The sequence below is a fragment of the Protopterus annectens genome, chromosome 4.part0 (genome assembly GCF_019279795.1).
Source record: "Protopterus annectens isolate FY-2018-M chromosome 4.part0, PAN1.0, whole genome shotgun sequence".
NCBI lineage: Eukaryota > Metazoa > Chordata > Ceratodontiformes > Protopteridae > Protopterus > Protopterus annectens.
In genome coordinates, this window is record NC_056733.1 from 943,299,821 (window position 1) to 943,320,094 (window position 20,274).

At 38.6% G+C, this 20,274-nt stretch overlaps 1 protein-coding gene across 3 annotated transcripts in view; it reads left to right on the forward strand.

Annotated features, from left to right (window-relative positions):
- Positions 1-2,362: 2,362 nt before the first annotated feature.
- Positions 2,363-20,274, forward strand: part of OGFOD2 (2-oxoglutarate and iron dependent oxygenase domain containing 2) — a 355,549-nt gene continuing 337,637 nt past the window's right edge. The window contains exons 1-2 of one of the 3 annotated variants that reach the window (XM_044068919.1): positions 2,363-2,606; positions 4,518-4,665. In XM_044068919.1, coding sequence (XP_043924854.1) covers positions 4,540-4,665 — 126 coding nt within the window. In that variant the 5' untranslated portion in view covers positions 2,363-2,606; positions 4,518-4,539. Of the gene's footprint in view, positions 2,607-2,666; positions 2,959-4,517; positions 4,666-20,274 lie in introns of those variants that run through there. The other 2 variants (XM_044068920.1, XM_044068921.1) reach the window with 2 other exon arrangements.

A 20,274-nucleotide genomic window follows, 5' to 3' on the forward strand; every position in this document is an offset into this window, starting at 1 on the left:
GTACTCAAATGTTACTAATATCTAGCGACATTACCTCAGTACTCAAATGTTACTAATATCTAGCGACATTACCTCAGTACTCAAATGTTACTAACATCTAGTGACATTATCTCAGTACTCAAATGTTACTAACATCTAGTGACATTACCTCAGTACTCAAATGTTACTAACATCTAGTGACATTACCTCAGTACTCAAATGTTACTAACATCTAGTGACATTACCTCAGTACTCAAATGTTACTAACATCTAGTGACATTACCTCAGTACTCAGATGTTACTAACATCTAGTGACATTACCTCAGTACTCAAATGTTACTAATATCTAGTGACATTACCTCAGTACTCAAATGTTATTAATATCTAGTGACATTACCTCAGTACTCAAATGTTATGGAAAAAATTATGGCAGGCACACTGGTAGTGCTCCTGAATACAAGCTGGATGGGCAATAGTATAAATTCACACAACAAAGGATATATATAGCCTTAGCCTAATGCAGAACTACAAAAGCCAACAATGGCAATCTTGTGGACAGCATGCATCTGGACCTCAGCAAGATCTTCACATACTGCTTTACATGACATTAATGGAATACTAAAGGCAATTGTAATGGGGCCCATCCTACGGAGATAGCTAAGTAAGAAAGCTAGGGCTAACTGTCGAGTAATAATCTAATGACAAGAGGGATACCAATAGGGTTTGGTGCTTGGGACAATTTTGTGTCACACATCGCACTGAGGATAGAAATTAAAAGCAACACATTCACAAATAACATAAAAAAAATCTATAAATCTGCATTTAGCATGACCTAGTACAACTTTCTGGGTGATCTGACAATTAGGAGTTTAATGAAAAAAGTCCAATGTTTTTTCACTTTGATGGTATAATCAAAAACAAACCATATCATGAAAAGCCCTCAATGTAGTCTGGAAGAAAAAGAACATTAAGACTAAACCATATTATGCAATGTGTCAGGTTACTGTCAAAAACTAATAAAATGCTGAAACTGTAGATACTGCTTGGTGAATGGATTTATGGTTAGACGTTATCAAAAAGAATACTTTGTTCTGGAAATAACAAACAAAAGTAAAATAAAGCTGGATAAGGACTGAGGATGGAATGTATACCGAATATCTCAACACACTCTGAATGGCTCCAGTGAACCAGGTGTGTTGTGTGTGTTGAGGGGTATTAAAAGTTTAATGGTCTCTGAAACCAATAAGAAATGTGGGAAGAGAACAGGCAGCATCCCACTGCTAATTATTTAGATCACTGGATTTTGTGCAACTGCGGGTCTAGAATATGAAGTACCAGCTAGCTCCTTTTGTAAGGGGAGGGTGACTCAACTCAACCTTCCCCCAAGAAAAAGTATTTTTAATTACAACTGGTACTGGCATGGAGTAAAAAAAAAAGGGAGGGGGGGGCTAAGAAACTGTATTAACTAAACCCCCACTGGAATCTATTAGAATGTTAAAGTGGCATCAACTGTTAAAAACTATGCTATATAAATACACTAGTGAATTCCATATATTGGGAACAACCACATATCTTGATGTGGCACTCTGGTAAACTTTAAGGTTGCCACCTTTTCAAATGTCCAAACCGGGACATTTTTTATGGAAATGTGAGATTTTGCAGGGCAAACATATCCACAACCAATACAAAGAACTGACAAAAGCTCACTCTTATAAAGTTTCCGTTGCTTTGTGTAATATTAATGTTTTTCAAATACAAAGTAGTTGTTTATGCAACTTTTACAGGAAGCTTAAGAAATACTTTATGCTCTAAATTATCAGGGCACTTTTCATTTTTTTTTTTTTTTTTTTGCAGGACACACATGCCCAAATAGGAGCTGCCTGGATAAAGAGATACAACTGGTAACTCTATACTTTCAGTAGCAATAAGTACGTGAAAGCTGCTACCTTAGAAACATTATGTTTGTCTTAAAACTATGCAGCCTACCTTCTATTATAAACTTCTGAGCATAACGTTTTAGGTTCTTCCTTTTGGTGGAACAGAAACTCGGAGGAAATGAACCTTCAGAAAGAAATCGATAAATATCTTCAAATTTATTTGTGGTAGAGTCTACTACCTCCTCTCCTGCCACTTGCAAAGAGTCCATGGTCAACATATACGTCTGATTTTGTAAAAAATAGTTTAAATAAAACAAGTGTTTTACTGTTTACCCAACCAGATCAGGAAGTCCGGCAGTACATTTTAACACAGCATTTTGGTAAGAAATATTTTCCTGTGGAAAACATAGCTCCACTCTGCAGCTACATACAATAACTACATTTCCTGGAAGGGTTGGGGAATGTTTTCATTGTAACACTCATACAGGAAGTTAATGAAAGCAACTTTTTAGGGTGTGCCTTGGGTTTTTGGTCCTCCTAACAGCAAGCGATTGTTTTGTAAATAACTACGTGTGTTACCTCCTCCCCCATATATATGTCAGAAAGTATTACTTTTGTGCTCTCTTAATGCTGATAATTAACACAAAGTTAAGACTGTTGTCAATATACCGTTACAGATATGCTTTTCCGTCAATAAGGAGTAACTGTCAGCCCCCTTTTACGTGGGGTTAGGGTCACCGCAAAAAGCAGGTACACATATATATTATTTATTTAACATTTATTTAAGTCCGACTAGGAATGAGTCTGTTTTCAGCAGATGCCGAGGGAGTAACGCTTCAGATGCATATCTTTGTAATGTGGGAGGAAACCAGACCATCTGGGGGAAACCTACACGAAGGCAGGGAGGACATGCAGACTGCGTACAGAAGACCCTAGCAGAGAATCGAACCGGAGAACCTCTTGCGGTGGGGCGACAATGCTTAACCGCTGCACACATAACTTTTAACCTGCAGTCTCCAGAGTCCAGACTGAGGAGCAACAACTCTCATAATGTGGAGCTATTAGTAACAGATCCACTTACAGTTTGTTTCGGGTAGCTAAAGTGTGTTAATTTATATTTGTAACAAGTTGTTTTGATGAATTAATATGATTCAGTAATATTTACCATGGATTTCAGTTAAAAGTATTCGTATTATTGAGTATGTGACATACTGTATCCATGTGGAAAAAAGGAGAACATACAGAAATAATTTTCTTGGGTGGCGAAAGCCAGGATATCTTTTTGGCTAGACTTATATAGGCCCTAGGGGCAATAGCCTAGTAACTACCTATGAACATTCCTTGCAATGACATACACTTGAGATGTATGAGAACATAAAGGTGCTGCTAAGGGGGTGGTGTCCACCCCAGTACAAACCTCTTGTATGGAGTGTTTTGATATGGTACGGTTAGGCAGCTAAATGCTGTCATTCAAAGAAATTCTGTCTTCCCTGTCACACCTGAGAGAAAGGTTTCTGTGAGTCTGACTCTATTTCTCCATTATCGCCTATAGATGGTTGGTGGTTGGAGTAGTAGAAAAAAAAACTTTGTGTCTGCATCATGACTGTCAATATTCCCTATTTTGCTTGGAAGATTTATACATGGAAATTTTTACCAAGAATTTTTCTAACACCCCACAAAATTGCTGTTATTTAGAAATCAGAAAAAAAATCTGGAGATGCAATGAAGCCCTTGATGCAGATCAGTGTCCTCTTTCTGGATTGAGTTTCGAAGCTTTTGTCAAGCATTGCGGTCATATAATTGTACAATTATAGATTCCTTGATTTTGTTCAATGCCCCAATCCCAGATGTTACTCTAGTGTCACAGATACCTCTTCTTTGGTCTGCACTAACTATTGCTAGGAAAGTTATAATTAAAAAACTGGAAATGTAAAACTACTCTCTCTTTTACTAGTGAATTTATCTGTCTAGCCCAGTCTGTTTGTAAAAATGAATCCTCAACCATAAAATGGGAACTAGAAATGTAACTCCTCAATAGATAGTCTGGCAGAAATTTAATTCTATTAGAAAAGTAGTAGTTTTGTGTATATAATTAGTGTTATGGACTTGTATAGTTTTGTTTTATTTTGTTTCAGATTAAGTATTGTTAGAATATGTAAAATCAAATAAAAACTAAAAAAAATATATCCTTAATTTAATGCATATTTTAACTCGTCCTTCAAAAAATATATGATTTATTTCTGTTGCCTTAGTGTTGCGTAGACATTAGATGGTATGCATACTGATGCAAATCCTGTTCTATAAGTGAATTAGAGTAATATTTAAAACCATCCTGATCTTGGGCTTATTCATACAATATTTTGGGTTTGTCCAGAATTCTTGAACTGATAAGTAGAGAATATGATCTACATAGTTCATTATATCTGATTTTTATTTCGCTAATTTTGGCACAACCCCATCCCCAACTGAACCTTAATTTATGTAGGAACAATATAAGAGGGTTGTGAGCAGTACGGTTAGTAAAAGGTTAGACACAAAATTAAAAATCTAATTTTGACATAGTACATTTTCTAGTTTTAATATTAATTTGTTTTTTAACTACAGTCATCATTATATGTTCCTGTTACTGACATTTAGATTAATATGTGTTTCTCTTTTTAGACATTTCTTTGAAAAGAAGTTCATGCTAATGGCTGGGAAAACCTTCTATTCCTGTGCGTGTTTTGTTACGGATAATATTTTTTTGGAAGATTATAAAGCGCACGTCAGATACCAGAATGAGCAGCAGTTCAAAAGGGACTATGAAGTGGTAATAAAAACGTCATGGCTTATTGTATTTACTGTTTCTGAACCTGCTACAAGAGCCACTCCTGTCTTGAAACCAGTGCATATCTTCACGTTTAAGCACCAGTTATCTTGTAGATTTACACAAGGGTACAGATACCGAGCATTTTGTGTTGCTGTAGATACTTTAAAAGGAGTTCAGTAGATTGTTTAAGGCACACAAATTATTTTTCATTTTCGTGTTTTTGATACTTTTGAGAGCATACTCCATTTAAGTTAAAACAGGAGAAAACTGATCAAGTCCTCAAAACATTTTCTCTGAGTAAAAAATAAATTTTTAAAGGTTATGGATTGCATAAATTAGGAATTCTGATCGTAAAGCTGATTTTTTCATTAATCAGTCTGATTTGAATAAGGTCAGGATGGCAGCTGCTTTTGGCTGTATTTTAACTCCTTTACAGAAATGAACACCATTAGCCATCTGTAATGGTTCACTGAGTGGAGAAATCTACAGTGCATTCAGTTAATATGAAGCAATTCTGTATACAGTTAGCCCCCCCACTCTTCTGTTCTTGATTTTGTCTATGACCTCTGCCCTATCTTTTGTAAAATATTTGATTTTTTTTCGTTAAATCACTGAGAATTACAGTTATCCAATGATACTATACATTAGTGTTTTATTTATGTGTTGAAAATGCATGCTGATGTAAATATGTTGTTTTATTAATGTTTTAAGCAAATCAGAGTAATATTATTTTTTGACAACCCCCACACACATACACTGTTGTTGGTTTTGTCCAGAATTCTTGAGCAAATAATGCCCCCCCTCAAAAAAAAAGTTTGGTACTTTAAGCATACATCACTTAATTAAAATTGATATTCATAATTTTTTTCAAGCTATAGCTGAATAGTTCTACACCAACTTCCTCACAGTGTAGACCCTGTGGTCACTACATCCGACCTGATACTGCAGTAACTCTGCCACAAGGGCCAACTCCCAAACATTTGTAAGCAAATTTAATTTGAAAAACTTGCTATGTATTAACTACATTTAGTCAGAAACATGCCTGCCAGTGCTGAAAATAAGGTTTTTAACATCCGCTCCATCTGATAAGAGTTGTCCTTGCACTTGAAGGACCACTTAAGTTAGCCACTGTCCTTTCTCTTGACCAATAGATTACGTTTTTTTATGCCAGTGACATGGTCTTCCTGGCTGACAGGTTTCTGCATTCATGAAACAAGAGACAACTTGTTCTGCTTTGTACCTCTCTGTTAATTGCCTTATATTGGCTGTAAACTGATTACTCTCTGTTGTAGCACACTCCTCTCTAACAGCACCTATATATTCTACAGTGTATCTCCTTCCTTTCCCAAATAAACCCTCACTTTTTCTATTTTACCTACATTCTCATACTCTGTCTTTTAACCCCGTTCCTTACATTCCAGAGAAGATACTAGGACAACCTAACACTCTTCCTTCTAACTTACCATCTGTTAGACTCCACTACCACTAAATATCCTTATAACCTACAACGTCTTTCCTTCTTCATCCCTACTTCCCTGCTACCTGCCAACTATAACTTACAGATCCCTTTACCTAATCATGCTACTCCTCAACTTATCCTCTATTCTTCTCCTGCTACTGAGCCATTTTTCATCCTACCAGGACTCTGTAATAGCTCTCAAAATATTGCCAACCTTGTCCCAAGCACGTATTCATATTTCCTCCTTACAGTCTCCATACATCACAGGAAACCTCTTTAATGATGTCTCTCACTTTTACTCCAAATATAGACTAATTAACTCCATTTCAAACCAAAACAAAATTGAGAAAAATACTTTCCAAAAAATAATCAATAATTGCCCAATATACTAAAATTCTTCTAGCAGGAAACATTCACTATAATCCTGGCCCGCCCTACCTATCACAATGAACATCAAGACAATTATTTTCCACAAACTAGTCTAACCCTACAATGGTCAACCCTCGGTCCTAGTAATCTAACTATTGCTGCTGTAAATATTAGAAGCATAAGAAATAAAATTGTTGAACTACATGCCTGGATTACCCAACATAATCTTGATATTCTCACTGTAACTGAAACTTGGCTTAAACCCAGCACAAATGACTCGTACATTACACCTCTCGGCTATAATGTCATCCGTAATGACCATGTAACTAGGAAGGGTGGCAGTATTGGTTTAATATTCCCCAACAACTACCACATTTAGATTTGCAACAAACCAATACCAAAATTCAGTTCAGTAGTGCTTCTTATTACTTTCTTGAAATTAAACAATTATAAACAAATATGTATTAGTGTTCTTTACATCCCACCTGGTGACAATACAGCTATACTGGAAAATAACTACATTGAATATCCATAACAATTCCACAAGAAAAATAATGCTAGGTGATGTGAATTTCAGTTGGTTGGACATAAACTCTAACTCCCCTGCATCTAACGTGAACTTATTTGGTGCTACACAACAAATTAATAACCCCCCCCCCACATTATAGCAAGACATCAAATTCCGTATTAGACTGAATCCTAGTATCAGACCCTAGCAAATACACCACCTTGGGTACAATGTCTGAGTGTCTTGGTGATTGTAGCACTGAGTATAAGTCCTGTAGAGCAGTATTCTTGTGTTGTCTGATGAAGTGGCTTGGGCCACGAAAGCGCTCACCTGGTACCTGATTATTTTATTAAACTGTTTTATGTGCTGTACAGCCATGGTTTGGAGCCACCTTTACTTGCTTTTTAACTTCTTCAGTTATGTTAGGAAACTCTATGGCAAAGCCCAAGTTTGTTCTGAATTAATACTTAATGTTACCACTTACACTGATCCTGCCGACTTAGCCAATCTGATAGGTTCAGCGCAAGCGTCACCCTCTGATAGGTTCAGCACAAGCTTCACCCCCCCCAAGGTCCAGTCGACATCCCCGATACTTGTCCCACGCCTCACATCTCCGTAGATCAAGTGTTAAAGGCCCTATCCAAGGCAAAGAACACAGCTTCCATGAGACCTGATAATATTCCAGGCTGTATTCTGTACCGTCTCCAGCAAGAACTAGCTTTGCCGTTGAGCACCCTATTCCACCACAGCCTAATTACAGGCTTCATTTCAGCAGTGTGGAGAACTGCCATTGTCATCCCCTTGCACAAAGGTGATGTCACTACTGACCTGGGAAACTCTCGCCCCATTAGCTTGACATGTCTGATCGGTAAAGCCATGGAACATATTGTTATGGATTTCATAAACAAGGACATAGGCAATCTCCAAACACTCGACCCCACCCAATTAGGATTTGTCAGGGGCAGATCTTATCTATTGAACCGAGTTGACTTCTTTGAGACTACCACTAAGGCCTTGGATGAGGGAAAGTCAGTACATACAGCTTACCTTGACCTGGCCAAGGCCTTTGACACAATCCTCTACTTGAGCATCATCGAAAAGCTAACACAACTCTGTGTTAATCCCTACCTCATCAGAACCACACACATACACTGTTGTTGGTTTTGTCCAGAATTCTTGAGCAAATAATGCCCCCCCTCAAAAAAAAAGTTTGGTACTTTAAGCATACATCACTTAATTAAAATTGATATTCATAATTTTTTTCAAGCTATAGCTGAATAGTTCTACACCAACTTCCTCACAGTGTAGACCCTGTGGTCACTACATCCGACCTGATACTGCAGTAACTCTGCCACAAGGGCCAACTCCCAAACATTTGTAAGCAAATTTAATTTGAAAAACTTGCTATGTATTAACTACATTTAGTCAGAAACATGCCTGCCAGTGCTGAAAATAAGGTTTTTAACATCCGCTCCATCTGATAAGAGTTGTCCTTGCACTTGAAGGACCACTTAAGTTAGCCACTGTCCTTTCTCTTGACCAATAGATTACGTTTTTTTATGCCAGTGACATGGTCTTCCTGGCTGACAGGTTTCTGCATTCATGAAACAAGAGACAACTTGTTCTGCTTTGTACCTCTCTGTTAATTGCCTTATATTGGCTGTAAACTGATTACTCTCTGTTGTAGCACACTCCTCTCTAACAGCACCTATATATTCTACAGTGTATCTCCTTCCTTTCCCAAATAAACCCTCACTTTTTCTATTTTACCTACATTCTCATACTCTGTCTTTTTAACCCCCCCCCCCCGTTCCTTACATTCCAGAGAAGATACTAGGACAACCTAACACTCTTCCTTCTAACTTACCATCTGTTAGACTCCACTACCACTAAATATCCTTATAACCTACAACGTCTTTCCTTCTTCATCCCTACTTCCCTGCTACCTGCCAACTATAACTTACAGATCCCTTTACCTAATCATGCTACTCCTCAACTTATCCTCTATTCTTCTCCTGCTACTGAGCCATTTTTCATCCTACCAGGACTCTGTAATAGCTCTCAAAATATTGCCAACCTTGTCCCAAGCACGTATTCATATTTCCTCCTTACAGTCTCCATACATCACAGGAAACCTCTTTAATGATGTCTCTCACTTTTACTCCAAATATAGACTAATTAACTCCATTTCAAACCAAAACAAAATTGAGAAAAATACTTTCCAAAAAATAATCAATAATTGCCCAATATACTAAAATTCTTCTAGCAGGAAACATTCACTATAATCCTGGCCCCGGCCCTACCTATCACAATGAACATCAAGACAATTATTTTCCACAAACTAGTCTAACCCTACAATGGTCAACCCTCGGTCCTAGTAATCTAACTATTGCTGCTGTAAATATTAGAAGCATAAGAAATAAAATTGTTGAACTACATGCCTGGATTACCCAACATAATCTTGATATTCTCACTGTAACTGAAACTTGGCTTAAACCCAGCACAAATGACTCGTACATTACACCTCTCGGCTATAATGTCATCCGTAATGACCATGTAACTAGGAAGGGTGGCAGTATTGGTTTAATATTCCCCAACAACTACCACATTTAGATTTGCAACAAACCAATACCAAAATTCAGTTCAGTAGTGCTTCTTATTACTTTCTTGAAATTAAACAATTATAAACAAATATGTATTAGTGTTCTTTACATCCCACCTGGTGACAATACAGCTATACTGGAAAATAACTACATTGAATATCCATAACAATTCCACAAGAAAAATAATGCTAGGTGATGTGAATTTCAGTTGGTTGGACATAAACTCTAACTCCCCTGCATCTAACGTGAACTTATTTGGTGCTACACAACAAATTAATAACCCCCACATTATAGCAAGACATCAAATTCCGTATTAGACTGAATCCTAGTATCAGACCCTAGCAAATACACCACCTTGGGTACAATGTCTGAGTGTCTTGGTGATTGTAGCACTGAGTATAAGTCCTGTAGAGCAGTATTCTTGTGTTGTCTGATGAAGTGGCTTGGGCCACGAAAGCGCTCACCTGGTACCTGATTATTTTATTAAACTGTTTTATGTGCTGTACAGCCATGGTTTGGAGCCACCTTTACTTGCTTTTTAACTTCTTCAGTTATGTTAGGAAACTCTATGGCAAAGCCCAAGTTTGTTCTGAATTAATACTTAATGTTACCACTTACACTGATCCTGCCGACTTAGCCAATCTGATAGGTTCAGCGCAAGCGTCACCCTCTGATAGGTTCAGCACAAGCTTCACCCCCCCCAAGGTCCAGTCGACATCCCCGATACTTGTCCCACACCTCACATCTCCGTAGATCAAGTGTTAAAGGCCCTATCCAAGGCAAAGAACACAGCTTCCATGAGACCTGATAATATTCCAGGCTGTATTCTGTACCGTCTCCAGCAAGAACTAGCTTTGCCGTTGAGCACCCTATTCCACCACAGCCTAATTACAGGCTTCATTTCAGCAGTGTGGAGAACTGCCATTGTCATCCCCTTGCACAAAGGTGATGTCACTACTGACCTGGGAAACTCTCGCCCCATTAGCTTGACATGTCTGATCGGTAAAGCCATGGAACATATTGTTATGGATTTCATAAACAAGGACATAGGCAATCTCCAAACACTCGACCCCACCCAATTAGGATTTGTCAGGGGCAGATCTTATCTATTGAACCGAGTTGACTTCTTTGAGACTACCACTAAGGCCTTGGATGAGGGAAAGTCAGTACATACAGCTTACCTTGACCTGGCCAAGGCCTTTGACACAATCCTCTACTTGAGCATCATCGAAAAGCTAACACAACTCTGTGTTAATCCCTACCTCATCAGATGGGTGGCCAGCTGCTCACAGATAGGACCCACGAGGTCAAAATAGGCGCCACCAACTCCGACAGCAGACCTGTCACTAGTGGTGTTCTCCACAGATCTGTCCTGGGACCCCTACTGTTTGGCATCTACTTTACAGAGGTCCAGGCAAAGACAAAGGGCCTGTGGATGACCATGTTTGCGGATGACTGTAAGTTGGGTGCTCTCACTGACTCCCCAAATGATGTTAACATACTGCAAGAGGGTCTCACAGCTACAAAAAAACTGGTGCCAAAGTCATGTCCTTAAGTTAAATGCAGAAAAATGTATTATACCATTTGGCAAAAACATGGCTCCTACTGATTACCACATCAACGGCAACCCCCTAAGCACACAACTGTGGTGAGAGACCTTGGTACTCTGGTTGACAACAGTCTCACTTTCAACCATCATGTGGTGGCAGTGGTCAGAAAAGCATTTTACGTGGTTCATCTCATAAGTAAAAGGATTGCATCCAGAAAAAAGGAGGTTATTGCTTCTCTGTACTTCTCCCTCATTAGACCCATAATTGAGTATAACGTCCCGTTTGGTATGTACCTCTCCAAACACCTGCACCAAGGCCAGAGAAATACCTCACAGAGAATCCATGGCTTCCAACACCTGTCCTATGCGGACAGGCTCAAATCACCATCACTTTACTCTGTATCGTACAGATTGCTCAGGGTTGATCTGTGTCTTGCCTACAAGGCAATATCGGACCCTGCCCTACTAGAGATGTTCCGTATCCATAAATCTAACTTCTCGCACATTACCCGCTTGATAGGCCTAAATCTAATATGTGATTATCAAAAAAACCTGCTGGAGAGACAGGTTTGTCTCCCAGAGCCTGCTCCGTCTCTGGAACAGACTTCCCGTACATGTCAGAGCACCTTGCTGACCCTCTTCAAGCACAACCTTGATGAGTGGATGGGAAACCACAAATTTTTCCCTGGGGTTCCACCTTTGTCCTTCATTGACAGGGGTGACAGGTGTTGACTGAGGTTTCTTTTTTGAAGATAAACTCTTGTCTAGGCTTGTATGGGTCTCAGGGCTATTAGTCTAATAACTTCCTATGATCCTATGTTTAAGCTCCTGTAAAGCCTTACCCTTGTCCCGAAGAGACTTAAATAAACCAGCAGCCACTTCTCCAAACAAAAGTTTATTATCCAGAGGAGCATCCATCAACTTAGCCTTAACATTATCGGGTAAAGGTTGAAGCCTAATCAAAGAATACCTCCTCAGTACTGAACCAAAAGCAGCAGCCCTAGAAGAGGCATCTGCTGCATCATAACTACACTTGATAGAATGACAAACTATCTGAAATGAAGTCCCCTACCAAGGAAAGAGCAGAAGATTTACTCTCAGGGTCTGGAAGGTGAGAAAGAAGCTGACAAGCCTGAGGGAGAAGAGCCAACACATACCTATATATATGGGTCTGATAATTAGTATCCCTAAAAGCTAGGATAGTCCAAGTTTAGAACTTCTTACCCAGCATATCCATGGTTCTACTGTACTTTTAGAAGGCAGTAACTTGGACAAAGGAAGCAACTGAGAAGTCTTATCAGAGGCTACAGACACCACAGAGGGATCGACAGCGGGGCATTTAAACAAAAGGGAACAATCCTCAGGCACCCTATAAAACCTATTAGACTTCTTGGGAGCAGGGGGCTTTAAAGGCATTGGAAAAAACATCAGTAAAGCAGCCAAGAGAGGAGGAATGGCGGCAGGTTTAGGAGATTCCATCTGGAATAACTCTTAGTACCTCTTATGGATATCCAAAACCTGGGCACAGTCCCACTTAAAAAATTCCATCATCCTAGAGATTGTGTCCCCAAAGGAAATGTCCTCAGAAGGATTATCTAGATTATGAGAGTCGTCCTCCTCAGACCCGTAGTCTAAAGGAGAGTCGTCCTCCTCCTCAGACCCGTAGTCTAAAGGAGAGTCGTCCTCCTCCTCCTCAGACCCGTAGTCTAAAGGAGAGTCGTCCTCCTCCTCCTCCTCAGACCCGTAGTCTAAAGGAGAGTCGTCCTCCTCCTCCTCAGACCCGTAGTCTAAAGGAGAGTCGTCCTCCTCCTCAGACCCATAGTCTAAAGGAGAGTCGCCCTCCTCCTCCTCAGACCCGTAGTCTAAAGGAGAGTCGCCCTCCTCCTCCTCAGACCCGTAGTCTAAAGGAGAGTCGTCCTCCTCCTCCTCAGACCCGTAGTCTAAAGGAGAGTCCTCCTCCTCCTCAGACCCGTAGTCTAAAGGAGAGTCGTCCTCCTCCTCCTCAGACCCGTAGTCTAAAGGAGAGTCGTCCTCCTCCTCCTCAGACCCGTAGTCTAAAGGAGAGTCGTCCTCCTCCTTCTCAGACCCGTAGTCTAAAGAAGAGTCGTCCTCCTCCTCCTCAGACCCATAGTCTAAAGGAGAGTCGTCCTCCTCCTCCTCAGACCCGTAGTCTAAAGGAGAGTCGTCCTCCTCCTCCTCAGACCCGTAGTCTAAAGGAGAGTCCTCCTCCTCAGACCCGTAGTCTAAAGGAGAGTCCTCCTCCTCAGACCCGTAGTCTAAAGGAGAGTCCTCCTCCTCAGACCCGTAGTCTAAAGGAGAGTCGTCCTCCTCCTCAGACCCGTAGTCTAAAGGAGAGTCGTCCTCCTCCTCCTCAGACCCGTAGTCTAAAGGAGAGTCGTCCTCCTCCTCTGACCCGTAGTCTAAAGGACAGTCGTCCTCCTCAGACCCGTAGGAGAAGGAATCTGGGTAGAATAAGCAAGGGAGTCGTCATCGGAACCCAACTCTTCCTCAGATGAATTTGGTCCTCTGGGCCTTTTAGGGGAAGAAAAGGACCAAGGAGGAGCAGGAACCAAAACCCCTTGAGGAGGCCTTAGTGACAGTAAAGCATTAAAGAACCCTGAGTAAAGGTCTGCCACTCACTTTGTGGATCTGTAGGAGCAGACGAAACATGATTAGTTTTCTGTTTTTTTGTTTTTAAGGGAACATCCGTCCTAGAAACCTGAGAAGGCCCTGACTCAGGACAGCATTCCACAACTGTATTAGGAGCTTCTTCCCTAAAGAGAAACTGCAGAACCTCTCTAGACTCCTTGGAAACAATCAATTGTGGTTCCCTCTGAATGCCCAGAACAGATGCCTGCAAAGCCTCGTTGGACATGCTGCCCACTAGATCCTCACTGGCCTCCAACCCAGAGGCGGTAGAGGAATCTGACAGTACAACTAGCTGAGTCTCCAGATTTATAATAGCCTTGGGAGAAACTGCCAGCAAAGGCTGGACAGAGGAACATTCTGGTCTTACCTTATACACCTCCTTCTTCTTCCCTGACTGCTGACCCTTGGGGCAAGACATTTCATCAATAGTATCTTTAGCAAGAAGCCTAAGACACTAGTTGTCAAGATACAATGAAAGGGAAGAAAGCCTGCTACGAAGAGTTTTGGGGACAAAGGCCTGACAAATTGAACAAGACGTACGGTCGTGAGCAGCACCTAGGCAAAAAAGATACTTATTGTGGTGGCCTTTATGGGGAAACAGTCTCCCACACTGGCATTGACCTTTCGTGGATGACATTAACCCCCCCAAACAGCACAAAACAATCAGAAAAAGAACAAAAAACCCAACTGGGTACTTAATCTGCAATGGTGAGGTCTTCAGCAAATGGGAGTAATCACCAGAATGCCAACAAACAGAAAAACTGCAAAAAAAAAAACCGGATGGAGATAAGACTGACAGTTAAAAACAGCGTTTGGATTGGCAGCAAAGAAGTTTTGAGGATAGTACGCCTGAATGCCACCTTTATGCCCTACGCTACACAAAGAGTGTGTAGGTGATGTTAAGTGTACCTTAAAGCAACGGCAGACTTTGGTAACCTGGCCAGACAGTGGGCTTCATGGCAGGGAATCGCGTTTGTAATGAATACTGCAGCGGTGAATGTAAGGACATCTAACTATCCCTGGGACAGCATTTGTAACATTATTTCTTCTACATCATGTATATGTTGTAATCTCACCTTAAAGCTAGGCGTGGTCTGTGCAGTATGTGGAACACCAGAAGGAAAGTGGCAATTAAATCACTACAGAATTGCCACAATAAATGGCTAAATGTTTACCTTAAGGTTGCATGCTCTAAATTTATATAATTGTTAATTAAATCACTACAGAATAGCCACAATAAATGGCTAAATGTTTACCTTAAGGTTGCATGCCCTAAATTTATATAATTGTTAATTAAATCACTACAGAATAGCCACAATAAATGGCTAAATGTTTACTTTAAGGTTGCATGCTCTAAATTTATCTAATTGTTAATTAAATCACTACAGAATAGCCACAATAAATGGCTAAATGTTTACCTTAAGGTTGCATGCTCTAAATTTATATAATTGTTAATTAAATCACTACAGAATAGCCAAAATAAATGGCTAAATGTTTACTTTAAGGTTGCATGCTCTAAATTTATATAATTGTTAATTAAATCACTACAGAATTGCCACAATAAATGGCTAAATGTTTACCTTAAGGTTGCATGCTCTAAATTTATCTAATTGTTAATTAAATCACTACAGAATTGCCACAATAAATGGCTAAATGTTTACCTTAAGGTTGCATGCTCTAAATTTATATAATTGTTAATTAAATTACTACAGAATAGCCAAAATAAATGGCTAAATGTTTACCTTAAAGTTGCATGCTCTAAATTTATATAATTGTTAATTAAATCACTACAGAATAGCCACAGTAAATGACTAAATGTTTACCTTAAGGTTGCATGCTCTAAATTTATATAATTGTTAATTAAATCACTACAGAATAGCCACAATAAGTGGCTAAAAGTTTACCTTAAGGTTGCATGCTCTAAATTTATCTAATTGTTAATTAAATCACTACAGAATAGCCACAATAAATGGCTAAATGTTTACTTTAAGGTTGCATGCTCTAAATTTATCTAATTGTTAATTAAATCACTACAGAATAGCCACAATAAATGGCTAAATGTTTACCTTAAGGTTGCATGCTCTAAATTTATATAATTGTTAATTAAATCACTACAGAATAGCCAAAATAAATGGCTAAATGTTTACCTTAAAGTTGCGTGCTCTAAATTTATATAATTGTTAATTAAATCACTACAGAATAGCCACAGTAAATGACTAAATGTTTACCTTAAGGTTGCATGCTCTAAATTTATATAATTGTTAATTAAATCACTACAGAATAGCCACAATAAATGGCTAAATGTTTACTTTAAGGTTGCATGCTCTAAATTTATCTAATTGTTAATTAAATCACTACAGAATTGCCACAATAAATGGCTAAATGTTTACCTTAAGGTTGCATGCTCTAAATTTATCTAATTGTTAATTAAATCACTACAGAATAGCCACAATAAATGGCTAAATGTTTACCTTAAGGTTGCATGCTCTAAATTTATCTAATTGTTTATTTATTTTATTTTATTTATTTTATTTTACATTTGTTGACCGGGCTAGTCCAGCTGGATTAATGTCCATTTTCAGTGGAGGCCCGGGGAGAAAAGCTCCTGAGGTTAGATACAATATTGGAAATACATAAGAAGACATAGTACAAGTGTGATTATACAAAGGTAAAAATGAACATACAAATATTATAGATTTTAATTTATTCAGAACAATCCTAGCAAAACAATATAATAAGGTATGAGATCATAAAGTATATAAAAGGTAGTATTGAACCATGGTAGATAATACACAAACTTTTTTTTTTTTTTTGCTAAAAAGAGATATGTAATATTTACAATAAATAGGGGTAATATATCAGTTGAAGAAGAAGAAGATAAAATCCAAGTGGATAAGAAAAGTTTATGATAGAGTTAAGGATGCCAACAGGCTAGTCTGGGTTGGTACAAGAGCAAAGCCAGAATTTGTTAAGATGTATTAAAAGTTGTTTTTTAAAGAGTGGAAGAGTAGGCAAAGAGGACAGATCAGATGGAAGATTATTCCATACTTTACCTACTGAGTTAGAAAAAAGGCAGTTGCCTGCAGAGTTCATAGTTTTGGTAATATTAACAAGTAATTTGTCAGAGGAACGTAGTTGTTTCAGGTTGATATAGGGAGACAAGAGTTTGGAAAGAGCAGGTGTTTTAGAAGGTTGGTATAGAATTTTGTGTGCAATTAAGAGTTGTTGAAAAATAAGTTTATTAGGAGTTCCAGCCAGTGTAGTTGTTGTAGGTTTAGACAGTGGTGAGCTCTAAATTGTGATGTGGTGGCAAAGCGGGCAATATTGTGGTAAGATGTAGTGAGTTTCTTAAGGTTGCTTTTAGATAGATTAGTGTAAATAGGAGATGCATACAAAAGGGTAGAAATAAGATGTGTTTGGGCTAGGGTTATCTTAGTTTCAGGTGTGAGGAAGGACTTTATTCTGTATAGGGATCCAATCTTTTTATTAAGGGCTTTTATTGTGTTGTTGATGTGACAATCAAAGTTAAGATAATTATCAATAGTAACACCAAGAAGTTTAGTTGAGGAGTCAGGAGAAATTATGGTGTTATCAGATGCAGTAATACAGAAGTTTAACAAAGTCGATTTACGGGTAGGTGAGAAGAGTAATAATTTAGTTTTTTTGGGGTTAAGGAGTAGACAGCGATTGGAGAACCACTGTTCAACAGTTGAGAAGGCTGATTGTGTTTGAAACTGGAGTTCTGTTTGAGAAGAGGCAGTGCAAATTATAGTGGAATCATCTGCATATTGTATGCAGGTAGTATTAGGTATAGATGATTGAAGGTCATTAATAAAGATGGAAAATAAAAGTGGGCCTAGGATAGACCCTTGAGGAACTCCTAAAGAGATAGGGAGGAGAGCAGAGAGAGAATTTTTCCAGAGTACGGCTTGCTGACGATTTTCAAGATAGGAAGAAAACCAGGTTAGGGAAGAGGGCTCCAGGGCAATAGATTTTAGTGTGTGCAGAAGAAGTGTATGATTTACCATATCAAAGGCTTTTGATAGGTCTATGAAGAGAGAAGATGTAAGATTATTGTTATTACGGTTTAGGTTTATTGTGTTGGTGAAGGAGAGAAGAGCTGTGGTAGTACTGTGAGCAGGTCTGAAACCATGCTGAGTGTCTGCCAGAAGGCTATTATTGAGGAGATGGTTGAGTAGTTGTTTATGTATGCATTTTTCCATGATTTTAGCTAAGGGGGATAAAAGTGCTATGGGACGATAGTTGGAGAAGTCGTAAGATTTGCCTCCCTTATGGAGGGGAATGATATGTGATACTTTCCAGATTGCTGGGACATTACTTTCTTTTATTGATCTGTTTATTAAGATAGAGACAGGGTAAGCAATGGCTTTTGCTGCTAGTTGTAGGAATTCAGCAGGAAGCTTGTCAGCGGAAGGGGTGGTAGGTTTAAGTTTTTGGATAAGAGATTGTATATAGGAGGTAGATACAGGTTGTAGTTGAAGGGGAGGAATGGTATTTATTAAGGTATTTGGAGGTAGTTGAGAAGTATCAGGAGATAGTTGGTTGGCTAGAATTTGTATAGAATTGGTGAAGAAGGAATTAAAGTTATTGGCTGTTAGTGTGGGATTATCAGGGTCAGAATCCTGAGGGTTGGGTGTAATAATTTGGCCGGGGGTCAACAGACTATTGATGCTGGACCAGAATTTTTTGGGTTCGTTTTTGGTAGTTTTTTGAAGTTGAAAGTAATAGTTCTTTTTGTCTGTAAGAATGGCTTTTTTTGTACTGTTTCTAAGCTCTCTAAACTTTTGGTGGTCTATTTGACTTTTGGTGGAGCGCCATTTATGCCAAGATTTATTTCTGAGGGTGATTTTATGCTTAGTATTTGTGGTTAGCCAGGGAGCAGTTGTAGTTTTAGTTCTAATGGTTCGACTTGGGGCGTGTTGATTAAGAATTGCTAAGAATGTTGAGTTGAAGTGTTCCACTGCTTTGTTGAGTGGGAGATGTTTTAGTGGGGCCCAATGACATTGGAAAAGTTCAGCTTGAAACCGATCAGGGTTAAAATGTTTCTTTGAATGAAGGGTTCTAAAGGTTGTGGGTAAGGTTAAGTTGGTTTTGCTTCTAATTATATAGGTTAGTGAGTGGTCACTAAGGTCGTCAGGAAGAATACCTGTTAATTAAATCACTACAGAATAACCACAATAAATGGCTAAATGTTTACCTTAAGGTTGCATGCTCTAAATTTATCTAATTGTTAATTAAATCACTACAGAATTGCCACAATAAATGGCTAAATGTTTACCTTAAGGTTGCATGCTCTAAATGTATCTAATTGTTAATTAAATCACTACAGAATTGCCACAATAAATGGCTAAATGTTTACCTTAAGGTTGCATGCTCTAAATTTATCTAATTGTTAATTAAATCAGTACAGAATTGCCACAATAAATGGCTAAATTAAGGTTGCATGCTCTAAATTTATATAATTGTTAGAATTCAAGTGTTTGCTAAAAGTAATTATTTTAGAGTAACTGGTACTGTTAGGTAGATACAAGTATTTAATATGGGCTTAATTACTGATTTTAAAATGTGACGGTTGCTGTTAAGTAGTGTTTTAGCGAGATTTTCTTTGAACTTGTTGAATCTGTTTTTGATTGTTGTATATATTTTTGGTTTTATTTAAACCTTTATACAGTGCGAGACTGTTTAGCTTCAGAGTATGTTTTGCTGTAGCAGCAGCAGATAATATCATTTCTCAAATTAATGCTAGATACTGGTGCTGAATGATTCGCAGCACAGTTGTAGAGCATGTACAACACAGTGAATGTTGACTTCTGGTCATCTTTTTTTTCTCAGTCTTGTCTCTTCTCCACAAATGATAATTGTACATCATATGTTAGCAGGGAGAATGTAGCTGCCGGTACCAGAACTGTGCAGTAGTCTGTCATCAGAATTACTGAGAAGAGCAACGAAGTCTTTTCTTTGTCCATGAGGTGGGAGCCACATTCATTTTAGCCCCCTCTGTAGTCTTGCTTATTTCACTGACCATATACCCATGTTACCAGTGTGCTGAACAGTACAACCCCCGTAGCAAGAAGTCTGTTTTATCATTTTTTAACTTCTAGTAGAAAAGCTGTAAAGTTTAGAAAGAGTTAATCACTTCACTGGATTTTGATTAAGTTGTCATTCTTTGCGACTGAACACTCTGTCATGCGTCATATCATCATTATTTTGCTTATCCATTTCATTTCCGAATTTTGATAGTATTCTCGATTCTGCAAGGTCTTTAAGAAGGAGATATTATGCATGTACAGCCCCCCCAAAAAGTTTTGTCATGTCTGAACTATTGTTTAGTATTTTCATTTTGTGCTGTCTTGCTCTTCTGAAACATGCTTACCTGTTGGATTTTAATTCTGCCACGTGCTTAAGAAATTCTGTCATGTCACTCCCCCAGTTTTTCTTTCAGTTTAGCATC